Raw genomic sequence first — 12,894 nt, 5'->3', positions numbered from 1 at the left:
TGGTGTGGTGGTGGTGGTGGTTATGTGCCTTGGAGTCGATCCCGACTCATAGTGACCCTATACAGGGTTTCCGAGGCTGTAAATCTTTACAGGAGCAGAAAGCCTCATCTTTCTCCCTCGGAACAGCTGGTAGTTTTGAACTGCTGACCTTGTGGTTTACAGCCTGATTTGTAACCACTATACTACCAAAGCTCCTTCCAGAGAGTTGGTGTAGATACCTCTTATTTAGGCCACCTGTGCTTCATTATAATTCTCGTCTCATGACAAGTTTCCTTTGCAGTCAGAAATCAAATTACGACTTCGTTACATTCAAATTTTGATAGCTAGTTTATTGAAATAAAATTTTACCATCATAAGGATATTGAAACCTTATTTTTTAAAATCTACATGCTAGTGTAATAAAACATTTAGTATTATTCAATTAGCCAGGTTTTCTTCATGTCATTTGATTTCTTTGAGGCTAAGGAATTTTTCCCATCATCCCTTATAACTCCGACTGAATAAGTCTTAAGGCTTTCTTCATGTTTTCTATCACTGAAATAGAGTAAATTGTATAAATACATTACTAGTAAAAAAAAATTTTCAAGCATTATAATCTATTTATCCCCCGGAATCAGAAATCCATCCTTGTAAATTAATAGCTAGAAAACATAATATTGAAGACTACAAGGATAAACATACATATGCAAATTTAGGGATTAGACAACTCAGAGATGGTTGGTCAACTTTTTTCATGTGAAATCATTTTTTTCAGAGGAATTTAGAGAAAATATGATTTCTGTTATTTTTAACTGATCATTATGGATTAGTATCATTAGATGTGACTGTCGATAATAAATGTAAAAAATAAGGTCCCAAGTAAGACTGCATCTCCTTTCTTACAGACAGTATAAAAAGACAAAAAAAAAAAAAAAATTTATATCAACTTGAAAATATTACAGGTGATTTTTGATAATTGGACTTGCTTTTTCAACGTTGTGTACTTCTAACATGTACTACAGTGAAGCTTGTGAGAGTCAGAATTGTATGGAACTGCCTCATTTTTCTGGGTTTTGTAGCTTTTCCATCTTTGACAGTGTATGGTCTTACCACTTTGCTATTGTTCTCTGTAAGAGGAAATTATTTGAGTTTTCCTTCTCTGATTGGTTTTGGCCTTGCATAAGTTCTGACTTTTGCAAGTTTTGTTTCATATTCTTTTTAGTTGTCTCAAAATTTAGTAATCCTAAGAATCACTAGGCATCTCTGCTAAAATACAGATTTCAAGGTGCCCCCGAAATACTGATTCCATGTGTTAGGTAGGAGGCAGTAATTTACATTTTAAAGGCTTGTACTACACGCAGCCCCAGTGATTCTGACTGTGTCTTGCTCTTTGAGCAGCATGGTTGTCAGGCACTATTGACCCTTGTAGTAGCACTATTACTGTTGAAGATAATTTGTGAATACTTATATACTGGTAAATCCTGAGGTTCATATGTATACAATCTATTAGAGTATCTTCCAGTTATATCAGCTCTCACTATTAAGGAGGGATATGCCAAAAAAAAAAAACAAACAAAAACAAAAACAAAAAAAATGCTAAAAAACAAAAAACACACAACGCATTGAATTATTATCTAAAATGCCACTGCAATTATTCTTGCCCCTGCCTCTAAAACAAATATTAATAAAATTTAAAAGCAAAATCAGTTTTCATATATGTGAATTCATAATGCGTAACACTTTCTCTCTGAATTCATACTTATTATATCTGAGTTCTCTGGAAATTCAGTTTGGAGAAGTATACTGAAAGGAGTCCTGGTGTGGTGCTGTGCATTAATGCACCAGACTTCAAGGTCCTTTGAACTGCAAGGTTGGAGGGTCAAGTTCACCAGCTGCTCCTCGGAAAACCTATACAGAGTTGCTATGGGTCAGAACCGACTTGACGGCACTTAACAACAACAACAACACTGAAAGGGCATTGTGATAGTAATTTAATACCACAAGTTAATTTCTGGTGGAGGTTGGGTGCCAATGATTTGATTCCAAATCATAGTGGCCCTGTATAGAGTTTCCAAGGCTATAAATCTTTACAGGAGCAGAAAGATGAAAGCCTCATCTTTCTCCCGTGTAGCAACTGGTAGATTCGAACCACTGACCTTGTCGTTAGCAGTCCATTTCATAATCCACTATGCTACCAGGGCTCTTTAAAATTGTAAAATTCTAGATATAATGACTCTATAGAGTTGTCTAAAAATAATAAAAGTTATCTAAAATGTGTTGTGTTAATAATAGAAGTTGTCTAAAAGTGTGTTGAGTTAATAATTACTTTTCCTTAAAAGTAATAATATTTAAACTAGTATTTTTTAAAATGAGAACACTAAGCATTCTACTAAATTTTATAAAACTGGCTAAATGAGATGATATACACACCCACAAACATGATCCTAGGTACATATTGCCCATCAGGAGATAAATTCTTATCGCTGGTCTCATGCTGTCAGGAGAAAGAAAAAGAAATATTATTGGATTAGATTGCTTTTGATAGTTAATTTCTAAAATATTTTAACGTAAATTTTTAACAAATTGTATTTTTCCCTTTTATAGTTTATAGATACAACATTCGATTCAATACCTACTAAGACATAGTGCTTTGTGTTTTAAAAATAGAAGAAAAAGAAAAAAAGTCCCTTGAAGTCTGATATTAAGAAAGCATTGCAAAGGCAGGTACTATGAGGTTCAGCATAATAAAATGATTCTGAGCCATTTCTTGTATTTCTTCATCTTGGGCACATACTTTTTTCAGTGCTGTGGAAGGAAACACAATGCCAGTTAGTTTCAATGATCAAGATATATTTAATATTTCATTCCCAAACCATACCCACTGCCATCAATTTGATTCTGGCTCTGAAGGACCAGATAGAGCAGAGTAGAACCACAGAGTAGAGTAGTGCTTTTAAGGCTGTAAGTTTGTACCAGAGCAGATTGCCACATATTTCTCCCATAAAAGATGGCGGATTCAAATCCCCGATCTTTCTGTCAGCAGCCCAGGGCGTATCCACTGTGCCTCCAGGGCTCCTCTTAACATGACATAACAAAATAAACTTTTTTTTTTTTATATTTGTCTGCATTTATAATTGAACATTAATAATTTATTGGCCAATTACCAGTTTGTCCTTCATTGCTCTCCAATGAGGGGCAGAGTCTGTCCATGGAGTATCCATGGGACACCAAAGAATAATCTCATTGATGAATCAACTAGATTTATAAATTTACATGCATCATTGGCTAAGAAATTGCTTAAAACAATTTTATCTTTCATCAGGTTTTCCTATCCTTTTTTTTGGAAGGGTATTAAATCCTAAAAGACAACATAATATATTTAGAGATTGCTAACAATCACTGTACTCTTTAAGTACCTTACAGTGGTACTCTGGTAGTTTCTTTTTAACAAAATGTTTCAGAATTTGCTACATTTTTCTTGATGGTTGTCATAAGGTCATTTTCTCCTTCATGTAAGAAATAAACTAAGATTTTAGGAGCTAAAATTACCTTGACTATACTGACAATTCTCCAAGTGATGAATAACCATCAGTGGTGTGTTACTAAACAAAGAAAATATGGAGTTAAGTTATGAGATTAAATCTGAGTCAAAATATACAATGGCATTAGATGTAAAGCTTTAATACTTCCAGCTAGACTTAAAATAAGAATTCAGATTTACAAATCATAAGCAATGTAGTCTTTAGAAACAGGCTTATTACATTAGTGCACATGTTAGAAATTCTCAGATGATTGAATCAGATTCTCTGGAGGTGAAGTCTAGGAAACTGTATCTTAAGAAGCTTACTGGGAAATTCTTATGTACAAAGTATATTATATTGCAATTGTATAAATAAACATCAATGTTGCTTCCAGAGGTAAAGGGATATTAAGAACAAGATGTTGATTTCTACTGAACAGATTTCAGATAACTCAAAGTTTTTTTGTTTTTTTTTTTAAGGTTTTATAAAACTTATTGATGATAATCTTACATACCAGGAATAGAGTACTCAAGGGCCATCAAGGGAAAACAGCCATGTGAGCGGTATATGGGACCCTATCCAGAGAAGCAGTGATACCAGAGATGGAGGCAGAGGGATGACTTGGAGAGATAGAGCAGCTGAGGACTCTAGACTCATGGAAAGAGAAAGGCTGTGTGCTGGCAGCCAGGCAGTAGGCTTGCAGAATGTGCCCTTTGGTTGTTTAAATTATTATATATACCTGAGTGTTTTTGTGTAAATTAAAAAAAACAAAACCCTAAAACAAAACAGAGAGGATAGAACCAAACATTTTTGAATGGTGATACATGGAGGGGATTGAAATAATTGCAATGAGACTAAATATGATAGGATGAATATAAACTAAATGTTCTCTCATTTAAACTATCAGTCAATTCACAATAAAAATGTAAAAAAATATTGATAATATCTGTCTATTTTTATATCCTTTAATTCAACCCACAATATGCAAAGAAACTGTGAATTTTCTCTTTATGTTTTTCAATGCCATTTTGATTTTAGCTCTTAAAAAAATAAAGAAAGTTGAGTCCTGCTATGGTACTGTAGGGTAAGTAATCAGTTACAAGGTCGGTTTGAACCACAAAGTCAGTAGTTCAAGCTCACCAGGCACTCTTCAGAAACCCTATACAGGGTTGCTATGGATAGGAACCCACTCGACGACACTTAACAACAACATCATCAATTGAAAAAAGAAGTTTATGAACTTTCTTGCTCGTTAGATGATGACAAAAAATTCCAATGTTAATTGCAGTAAAGGATAAGATAATTATGAATTGGATATATAAAATGCTTTTAAAATGTTATTTGAATCCTTACAGGATGCTGTGCATCAAAAGAGGTAGACACTTGCTACCGCAAGGTAAATCTGCTGCACAAGACTTTTTTAAAGTGTTGAAAAGCAAAGAAGTCACTTTGAGGACTAAGGTGCACCCGACCCAAGCCATGGTATTTTCAATAACCTCATATGCATGCAAAAGTTGGACAGTAAATAAGGAAGACCATAGAAGAATTGATGCTTTTGAGTTATGGAGTTGGAGGCGAAGTCCATGGGCTGCCAAATGAACCAATAGATCTGTTTTGGAAGAAGTGCAGCCAGAGTGCCCCTTGGAGGCCAGGATGGCCAAACTTTGTCTCTCATCCTTTGGACATATTGTCAAGATGGACCAGTCACTGGAGAAAGATATCATGTTTGGTAAGGTCAGAGAAAAAGAGGAAGACCCTCAGCTAGATGGATTGGCAACATGGCAGCATCAATGAGCTCAAGCATAGCAACTATTGTGAGGTTGGCCCAGGACCAGGCAATATTTTGTTCTGCTGTGCATAGAGTCACTATGAATTGGTACCAACTCAATGGCACCTAACCACAACAACAGCTGCTTCGTACTGTCAGACAGTTCAGGCTCACAGTTTCCCTGTATAGGGTTTGCAAGGTTATAAATCTTTATGGGAGCAGAAAGTCTCATCTTTCTCCTGAAGAGCAGCTAGTGTATTCAATCTGTTGACCTTGTGGTTAGCAGCCCAAAGCGTAACCCACTACACTATCAGGGCTCCTATTGCAGATTTGTTGTTGTTAAGTGCCGTTGAGTCTATTCTGACCTATAGCAACCCTGTCTGTATAGGGTTTCCGAGGAGCAGCTCATGAACTTGAACAGCCTACCTTAATACTTAATAATTATTAATATGTAATACTTAAGTATTAATACTTAATAATTATAAATTAGGTATAAGAACAACAGAGCTAATCATGTAAAGTTTGATACCCTTGTTGTGTTGTTGTTAAGTGCTGTTGAGTCGGTTTGACTCATAGTAATCCTGTACAAGGTTTCCAAGTAGTGACTGGTGGGTTTGAACTGCCTGCCTTGTGGTTAGCAGTCCAGTGCTTATGCTATAGTGCCACAACAGGACTCCTATGTGGTATCAAATATTTGTCTGTCTCAAAAGAGTGTTAAATAACAAATTTAAATTAGGAATAATTTAAATTTGACCTCAAAACCTGAAATATAAGTAAACATTAAGTAAGGGTAAATCCTACAACTTCAAGATTTATGACAGAAAGCTATTTATGAAGGAAAGCTATCATTTGCCAATGCTTTAAGCTTATTGGTAAAAAAGCAGATTAGAAATACAAAGAATAAGGTATCATTCCCACTTTTTATTAACAGAACACGATTTCTGAGAACATTTATTGACTTTTCTGGAGGCAAATCTGTTTAGAACAAACAACTCCTAATCCTCAGCCTTGTTATCTTTCTACTCGATAACTTTTCCTCTGGTGAAGATTAATTAGATAGTAGCAGCTGCCTGGGACACAGAAGAGTTTAGGAGCATGAATCATTCCTATTTCCTAAAATGCTGCCATTTCTTCCCAGCATCTATGGAACACTGGGGAACAAGGCCAGCTATGGGGAAAGAGATTGATGTAACACTTTAAAAACAAACTTCAGCATCGGATTCTGTGCCATTAATCTTGAGATCATTTTAACAGTTCAGCTAAGAATAGACTATTCATGCATTCAAATCAAGAGACTATTCCATTTCAGAAAGTAAACAGAAGTATTTCTGGTAGAAATCAAAGTTGAGATGATCTAAATTACTGTTTTTCAGGAAAAAACCAGGAAGTAAATATTTCAGGCTTTGGAGGGCATCCAGTCTCTTGTTGCAAATACTGAATTTTGCCATAAAGGAGTAAAAGCAGCCACCAACAATCTGTAAACAGATGAGTATAGATGTGTTGTAACAAAACTTTATGAACACTGAAATATGAATTTTATATCATTCTCATGTGCCACAAATTTTTTTTCCCAAAAGTTAAAAGTATAAAATCATTCTTAGAGCACCAATCATAAGCGACCCTTAGTCTAAAGTTTCATGAAACAAACATCAGATTATGAAGAGCTTGAGTTTAGATTTAAAAAATAGTTGTTTTAGATTAGTAGCTGTACTCTGAGCTGTCTAAAACAAGAGTCACCCAGACCTGGTTACCTGTCAGTATCATTTGGTAAATTGTCATTTAAAATTTAGGTTGTTTTTTTTTTTCTTTTTTTAAACATTTTACTATGAATTGAGTGAAGGTTTGTACAGCAGACCATCAGTTTTACATCCAACAAATCATGCACTTCATTTTATCCCCTCCATGCAACATCACTTATTCCACTTCCACTTTGTAGATTGTCTTTTCATTAACCTGCTTGAGATTTGTCTTTGGGTAAATGCTGTTCTTTTGATCTATCTAGAATGGTTGATCAGTATATAGTGTGTTTGCCTCACTAGTGTTGTTGTTCTCCCTAAGTTGTTGTTGTCATGTGCCCTTTCAGAATAGATCGTAATGGTAGCAGGCACCATGTTGTTCTTGTGACCTCAGGGTCATGGATACTGATATTCACATGATCCATTGGAGTAAGTGTTTCCAAGGGTCTTCAATTTTCATCACTTTCTTTCCTCCAGACAGGGAGAGACCAATAATAGTTGCACATTAGATGATCACTCATGAACTTTCAAGATCCTTGTCAATACTCACCAAAGTAGAATGTAGAACATTGTCCTTGTGGACTATGCCAATGGGCCATGGTGTCCCCTGAGACTATGATCCCGAGCCCAAGCCTCAGAAAATCATTCCCTCAATGTGTTGGGTACTGTGTAAAAAGTTTTCATAACTTTATTCTCAATATGCTACACCATACCCATGAATATGTTTGCAGCAAAGGTAAATACCATGTACAAATATCCTCTGTTAAACCTTTATATATTTGTGGGTATGCTTCCATTCTCCCTCCCAAACCTGCTCAGCCTCTGTGTCTATCCATGCATCTACCTGTGTTGTTGTTGTTAAGTGCCATAGTCAGTTCCAACCCATAGTGACCCTGTATAGGGTATCCGAGGAGCACTTTAACTTAGAAAAGTAGGTAAACATATATATAATGTTTGTTGTTTAAGTGCCATCAAGTTGGTTCCTACTAGAGCGACCCTGTATAGGGTTCCTGAGGAGCAGCTGGTGGATTTGAACTGCCGACCTTGTGGTCTGCACTCCAGTGCTGATCCTACAGTGTCACATGAGGACTTCTTTTGTACATAAGGTTGCTATGAGTTGGACCCAAGTGGATGGCACCTAACACCATAACAGCAGTGGTGATGTGAGATGGCAACTGCTTCCTTTACTCTCACTAAAACTGTTACGAAACCATTATTACTTCATCTAATAGGTAAAAATGGGGGAAGTTAATGTGGCTTTTTTCTTTTATTAATAAATTACCACCTTTATTCATATAACTAAGACAGACTAGAAAGAAAGGTCTGGTGATCTACTTCTGAAAATTAGCGAATGAGAAACCTTCCCAACAGATCATTGTCCGCATAGTGTTGAAAGGTGACTTCTCTACATTGGAAGGCCCTCCAAATACATGGTGAGCACAACAGTGGACTCAAGCATCTTGAAGGTGCTGCAAGGCTGGGCAGCATCTTGGTTCATACGGTTGCCGTGAATCAGAGCTGACTCATGTCCGCTAACAGCAACAACAATGCCAACTTAGTCCAAAGAACATATAATAACGGAACAAATAGTGTGGCATTCTCTCAAAAACGAACACACCAATTTTTCATTGCTCCATAAAAATGTGTATATATATGCTTTATCAAAACTAATTGGGAAGAATTTTACCTTTTTTGAGCATGAAAGAGACCTTCTTCATTTGTTTGTATCCAGGTGATATCATCTCCCCATCCTGAAATACACAAGAATAATCAATGCATTAATCCAGAAGGGCTTCAAAACAGTCATCTGATAAGCAGATATTTATCTACAGATATTGAACAAAGCCACCGAGCATTCAATTGGCATATGATGTTCAAACCAAACTTGTTGCTTTCTAGTGGATTATAATTCATGGCAACCCAAGTGTTTCAGAGTAGAACTTTGCTCCAGGGGATATTCAATGGCTATTGTTATTGCTGTTGTTAAATGCCTTGTTGAGTTGACTCTAATTCAGAGCCACCTTGTATGGAATTTCTGCTGAACCCACTGGTGGGTTTGAACTTTTGACCTTGCAGTTCAAATTGACCTTGAGGCCCAGTGCTTATCCTACATTGCCATACCAGGACTTATTAAATGCCTTGTTGAGTTGACTCTAATTCAGAGCCACCTTGTATGGAATTTCTGCTGAACCCACTGGTGGGTTTGAACTTCTGACCTTGCGGCCCAGTGCTTATCCTACATTGCCATACCAGGACTTATTCAATGGCTGTTGTTGTTGTTGCTATTTAGTGCCGTCAAGTATGTTCCGACTCATAGAGACCCTGTACAGTGTTTTCAAGGAGCAACTGGTGGATTTGAACTGCCGACCTTGTGGTTCACAGTCCAGTGCTGATCCACAGGGCCACACTAGAAGTCCAATGACTGTAGTCTTAAAAAAATAGTTGTTTTTTTCTGTTGTGCAGGTGAATGGATGTGAACCGCCAACCTTTTGGTAGTGGTGGTGATGGTGATTATGCGCCATAGAGTTGGTTCTGATTCTTAGCAACCCTGTGTAGCATTTCCGAGGCTGTAAATCTTTACAGGAGCAGAAAACCTCACCTTTCTCCTGTAGAGTGGTGGTAGCTTTGAACTACTGACCTAGTAGTTAGCAGCCTAACTCAAAACCCACCATGCTACTAGGACTCCTCTTTTGGTAGTTGTTATTGTTAAGTGCCATCAAGTCAGTTCCGACCCATAGCAACCCTGTATAGGGTTTCCAAGGAGCAGATGGTGAGCTTAAACTGCTGACCTTGTGGTTTAAACGGACTCAAATGCAAACTGTTTGTACGTCCCAGAGACCTTTTGACATATGATGTAAAGGGTTAAGTATAACTGGGTATGAAGAGAGAATGTCATTTCCAACTGCTTTACTGAGGTATTGAATGGTGTTTCACACTTCAAGGCCCACAGCTTTGAACATAGAAAGTGTGCAATAAATGCTGTTGTGATTAAAGGTGATCAAAAGGACATTTCTGGAATGTACAAAAGCTCTGGTCTTTGGTATGGCCATAATAACAGCTAGTCTTTGCATGCTATGTAAAACTATCAGAAATACTTTGGATTGCACTCCACAGTTCTCTTGCTTCTTGAGTGCCAGAAGATGGTGACCATTGTTGTTGTTAATTCTGACTCAGAGCAACCCTGTATAGGGTTTCTGAGGAGCAGCTGGTGAGTTTGAAGCCCCGACCTTGTGGTTCAAACCAACTGCAGTCTGGCCATTATCCTGCAGCACCACACCAGGACTCCAAGTGAGTACATAAATCATGGATGAAAGGAATTCCTAATTTTGCTTTGTGGGAAAATTTCTGGTATGGGAATTTCATAACTGAGAAACCCTGCGAAGACAGTTATTTTGGAAGTATACAGAACAATGGAGGAACATTAAAAAGAAAACAATGAAAAGAAAGAGAACCCACTAGTCTTTAAAAATGCGGCACAATTAGTTGGGAGTGTGTATTAAAGTTTGAAATATAAGCTCATTAACAAGAAAACAAAAATCCTCACCATTGGACCAATAAACAACATTCTTATCAATGGAGAAAAGATTGAGGTTGTCAAGGACTTCATTCTTCTTGGATCAACTATCAACACTCGTGGAAGCAGCAGTCAAGAGATCAGACGACGTATTGCATTGGGCAAATCTGCTGCACAGGAACTTTTTAAAGTATTGAAGAGCAGAGATGTCAGCTTGAGGACTAAGATGCGCCTGATCCAAGCCATGATATTTTCAATAACCTCATATGGATGCGAAACCTGGACAGTGAATAAGGAAGATCGTAGAAGAATTGATGCCTTTGAGTTGTGGTGTTGGAGGAGAATATTGAAAGTGCCATGGACTGCCAAAAGAACCAATAGATCTGTTTTGGAAGAAGTGCAACCAGAGTGCTACTTGGAGGCCAGGATAGCTAAGCGTCGTCTCTCATACTTTGGACATATTGTCAGGAGGAAATAGTCGCTGGAGAAGGATGTCATGCTGGGTAAGGTGGAGGGTCAGAGAAAAAGAGGAAGACCCCTAACGAGATGGATTGGCCAGGTGGCATCATTGATGGACTCAAGTGTAGCAGGGGTAGTGAGGTTGGCCCAGGATTGGACATTGTTTCGTTCTGCTGTGCATGGGGTCACTATGAGTCGGTTCCAACTTGATGGCACCTGACGACAACAACAAGGAGAAGAATGCACAGAACACCGAGATATACTGCAGACGACAGTATTTTAGGAAACGGTTCATATTTATTGATAAAAATGATTGAATCGATAGTGTTGTATGTATCTATCAACTATTGTCAGACTGCTGTGTGGCTTTCCTATTGTGGCTAAATAATGATCAGAAATTCTGAAGCAGAATTATAAAGCAAGATAAACATGTTGTTGTTGTCAAGTGCTGTCGAGTCGATTCTGACCCATAGTGACCCTATATAGGGTTTCCAAGGAGCATCTGGTGAGCTTGAACCGCCGACCTTGAATTCAAATGGCTTTCCAGTCTGGCGCATTAACCCACAGCGCCACACCAGGACTCTAAGATAAACATAACTGCATGAATTTTGCTTGTTGTTTCGTTTTTGGTTTATTTGTTGGTTTGGTTTTTGGTAGTAGTTTTATTGAAACATAGTTCATATATCATCCAATTTACCCATAAAAGTATACAATTCAATTGTTTTAGGTTATTCATTGAGTTGTAAAGCCATCATCACAATCTATTTTAGAACATTTTCATTGCCAACCTCATTCAGAATCCTCATGCCATATACCACTCTCTCTCAACCCCACATTTTCCCCAGCCCTAAGCAACTGGTGTGGTACTGTGGGTTAATGCGCTGGACTGCAATGTCAGTTTGAACTGCAAAGTCAGCAGGTCAAGCTCACCAGCTACTCCTTGGAAACCCTATACAGGGTCAATTTGGGTTGGAACCAACTTGACAGCACTTGACAACAACAACAACAAAAAGCAACCTCTAATCTCTATAGATTTGCTATTCTGTACATACAATACAAATGGGATTATGCTAAATATGATCTTTTGTGACACATTTCTTTTACTTAACATATTGTTTTCAAGTTTCAGCCATGTTGTAACATGTATCAGTACTTCATTCCTTTTATCGCTGATAATATTCCATTGTATGGATTGATCACATTTTATTTATCCATTCATCAGTTGATGGGCATTTAAATTGTTTCCACTTTTTGGCTATTATGAATGATGCTGATGTTAATATTGATGTTTCGGTTTTGTGTGGATATGCATTTTTATTTCTCTTAAGTATATATTGAAGACTAGACTTGCTGGGTGGATGATAACGCTACCTTTAACTTTGTGAGAAACTGCCAGTTTGTTTCTCAATGTGGATGCATTATTTAACATTCTCAACAGTATTGTTTTACTTTGTTTTTACCTGATTTTAGAATCTTAGCATTAGAGAATATTTTATTTTGTTTAACATTACAACTTAGCAGAAATTGCCTTCCTAGCCCTAAAAATCCTGAAGAATGATTTTCCAATTTTTCATGAACGTATAAAGTATCTTCACACCACATTTTGTGTTAGTAAGAGTTATTCTAGGAAAGGATGAGATTGAGACTCTCCTTAATTTTCCTTTTTCTGTTTCAAATATCATTCAATGTCAGAGCTACAGCAATGGAAACCATTACAATTCTCTGCTCCTGTTCAATTTAATTCCACAAGCATTAAAGTAGCAGCTGCTTTATGTCTTACTGCACTAAGCACTGGGGATATAAAGGTAAAACAATACCTTTCCTGATTTCAAATAGCTATTTCATAGCCTTGAAGAGAAGTTTTACAATATTAAAATTACTTTTATGGGTTAATGCACACAAAATGTGTGCAATGTC

General features: G+C 37.1%; 1 protein-coding gene across 1 annotated transcript in view; it reads right to left on the bottom strand.

The window, feature by feature from the left end:
- Positions 1-484: 484 nt before the first annotated feature.
- Positions 485-12,894, bottom strand: part of AGR3 (anterior gradient 3) — a 17,851-nt gene continuing 5,441 nt past the window's right edge. The window contains exons 2-7 of the mRNA XM_006832240.1: positions 8,692-8,755; positions 3,529-3,581; positions 2,708-2,784; positions 2,410-2,473; positions 1,448-1,531; positions 485-534 (exon numbers count right to left, since the gene is read on the bottom strand). Coding sequence (XP_006832303.1) covers positions 485-534; positions 1,448-1,531; positions 2,410-2,473; positions 2,708-2,784; positions 3,529-3,581; positions 8,692-8,755 — 392 coding nt within the window. The remainder of the gene's footprint in view (positions 535-1,447; positions 1,532-2,409; positions 2,474-2,707; positions 2,785-3,528; positions 3,582-8,691; positions 8,756-12,894) is intronic.

Source organism: Chrysochloris asiatica, unplaced genomic scaffold (assembly GCF_000296735.1).
Source record: "Chrysochloris asiatica unplaced genomic scaffold, ChrAsi1.0 scaffold00006, whole genome shotgun sequence".
Classification (NCBI taxonomy): Eukaryota; Metazoa; Chordata; class Mammalia; order Afrosoricida; family Chrysochloridae; genus Chrysochloris; species Chrysochloris asiatica.
This window is presented reverse-complemented; position numbering and strand designations above follow the sequence as displayed.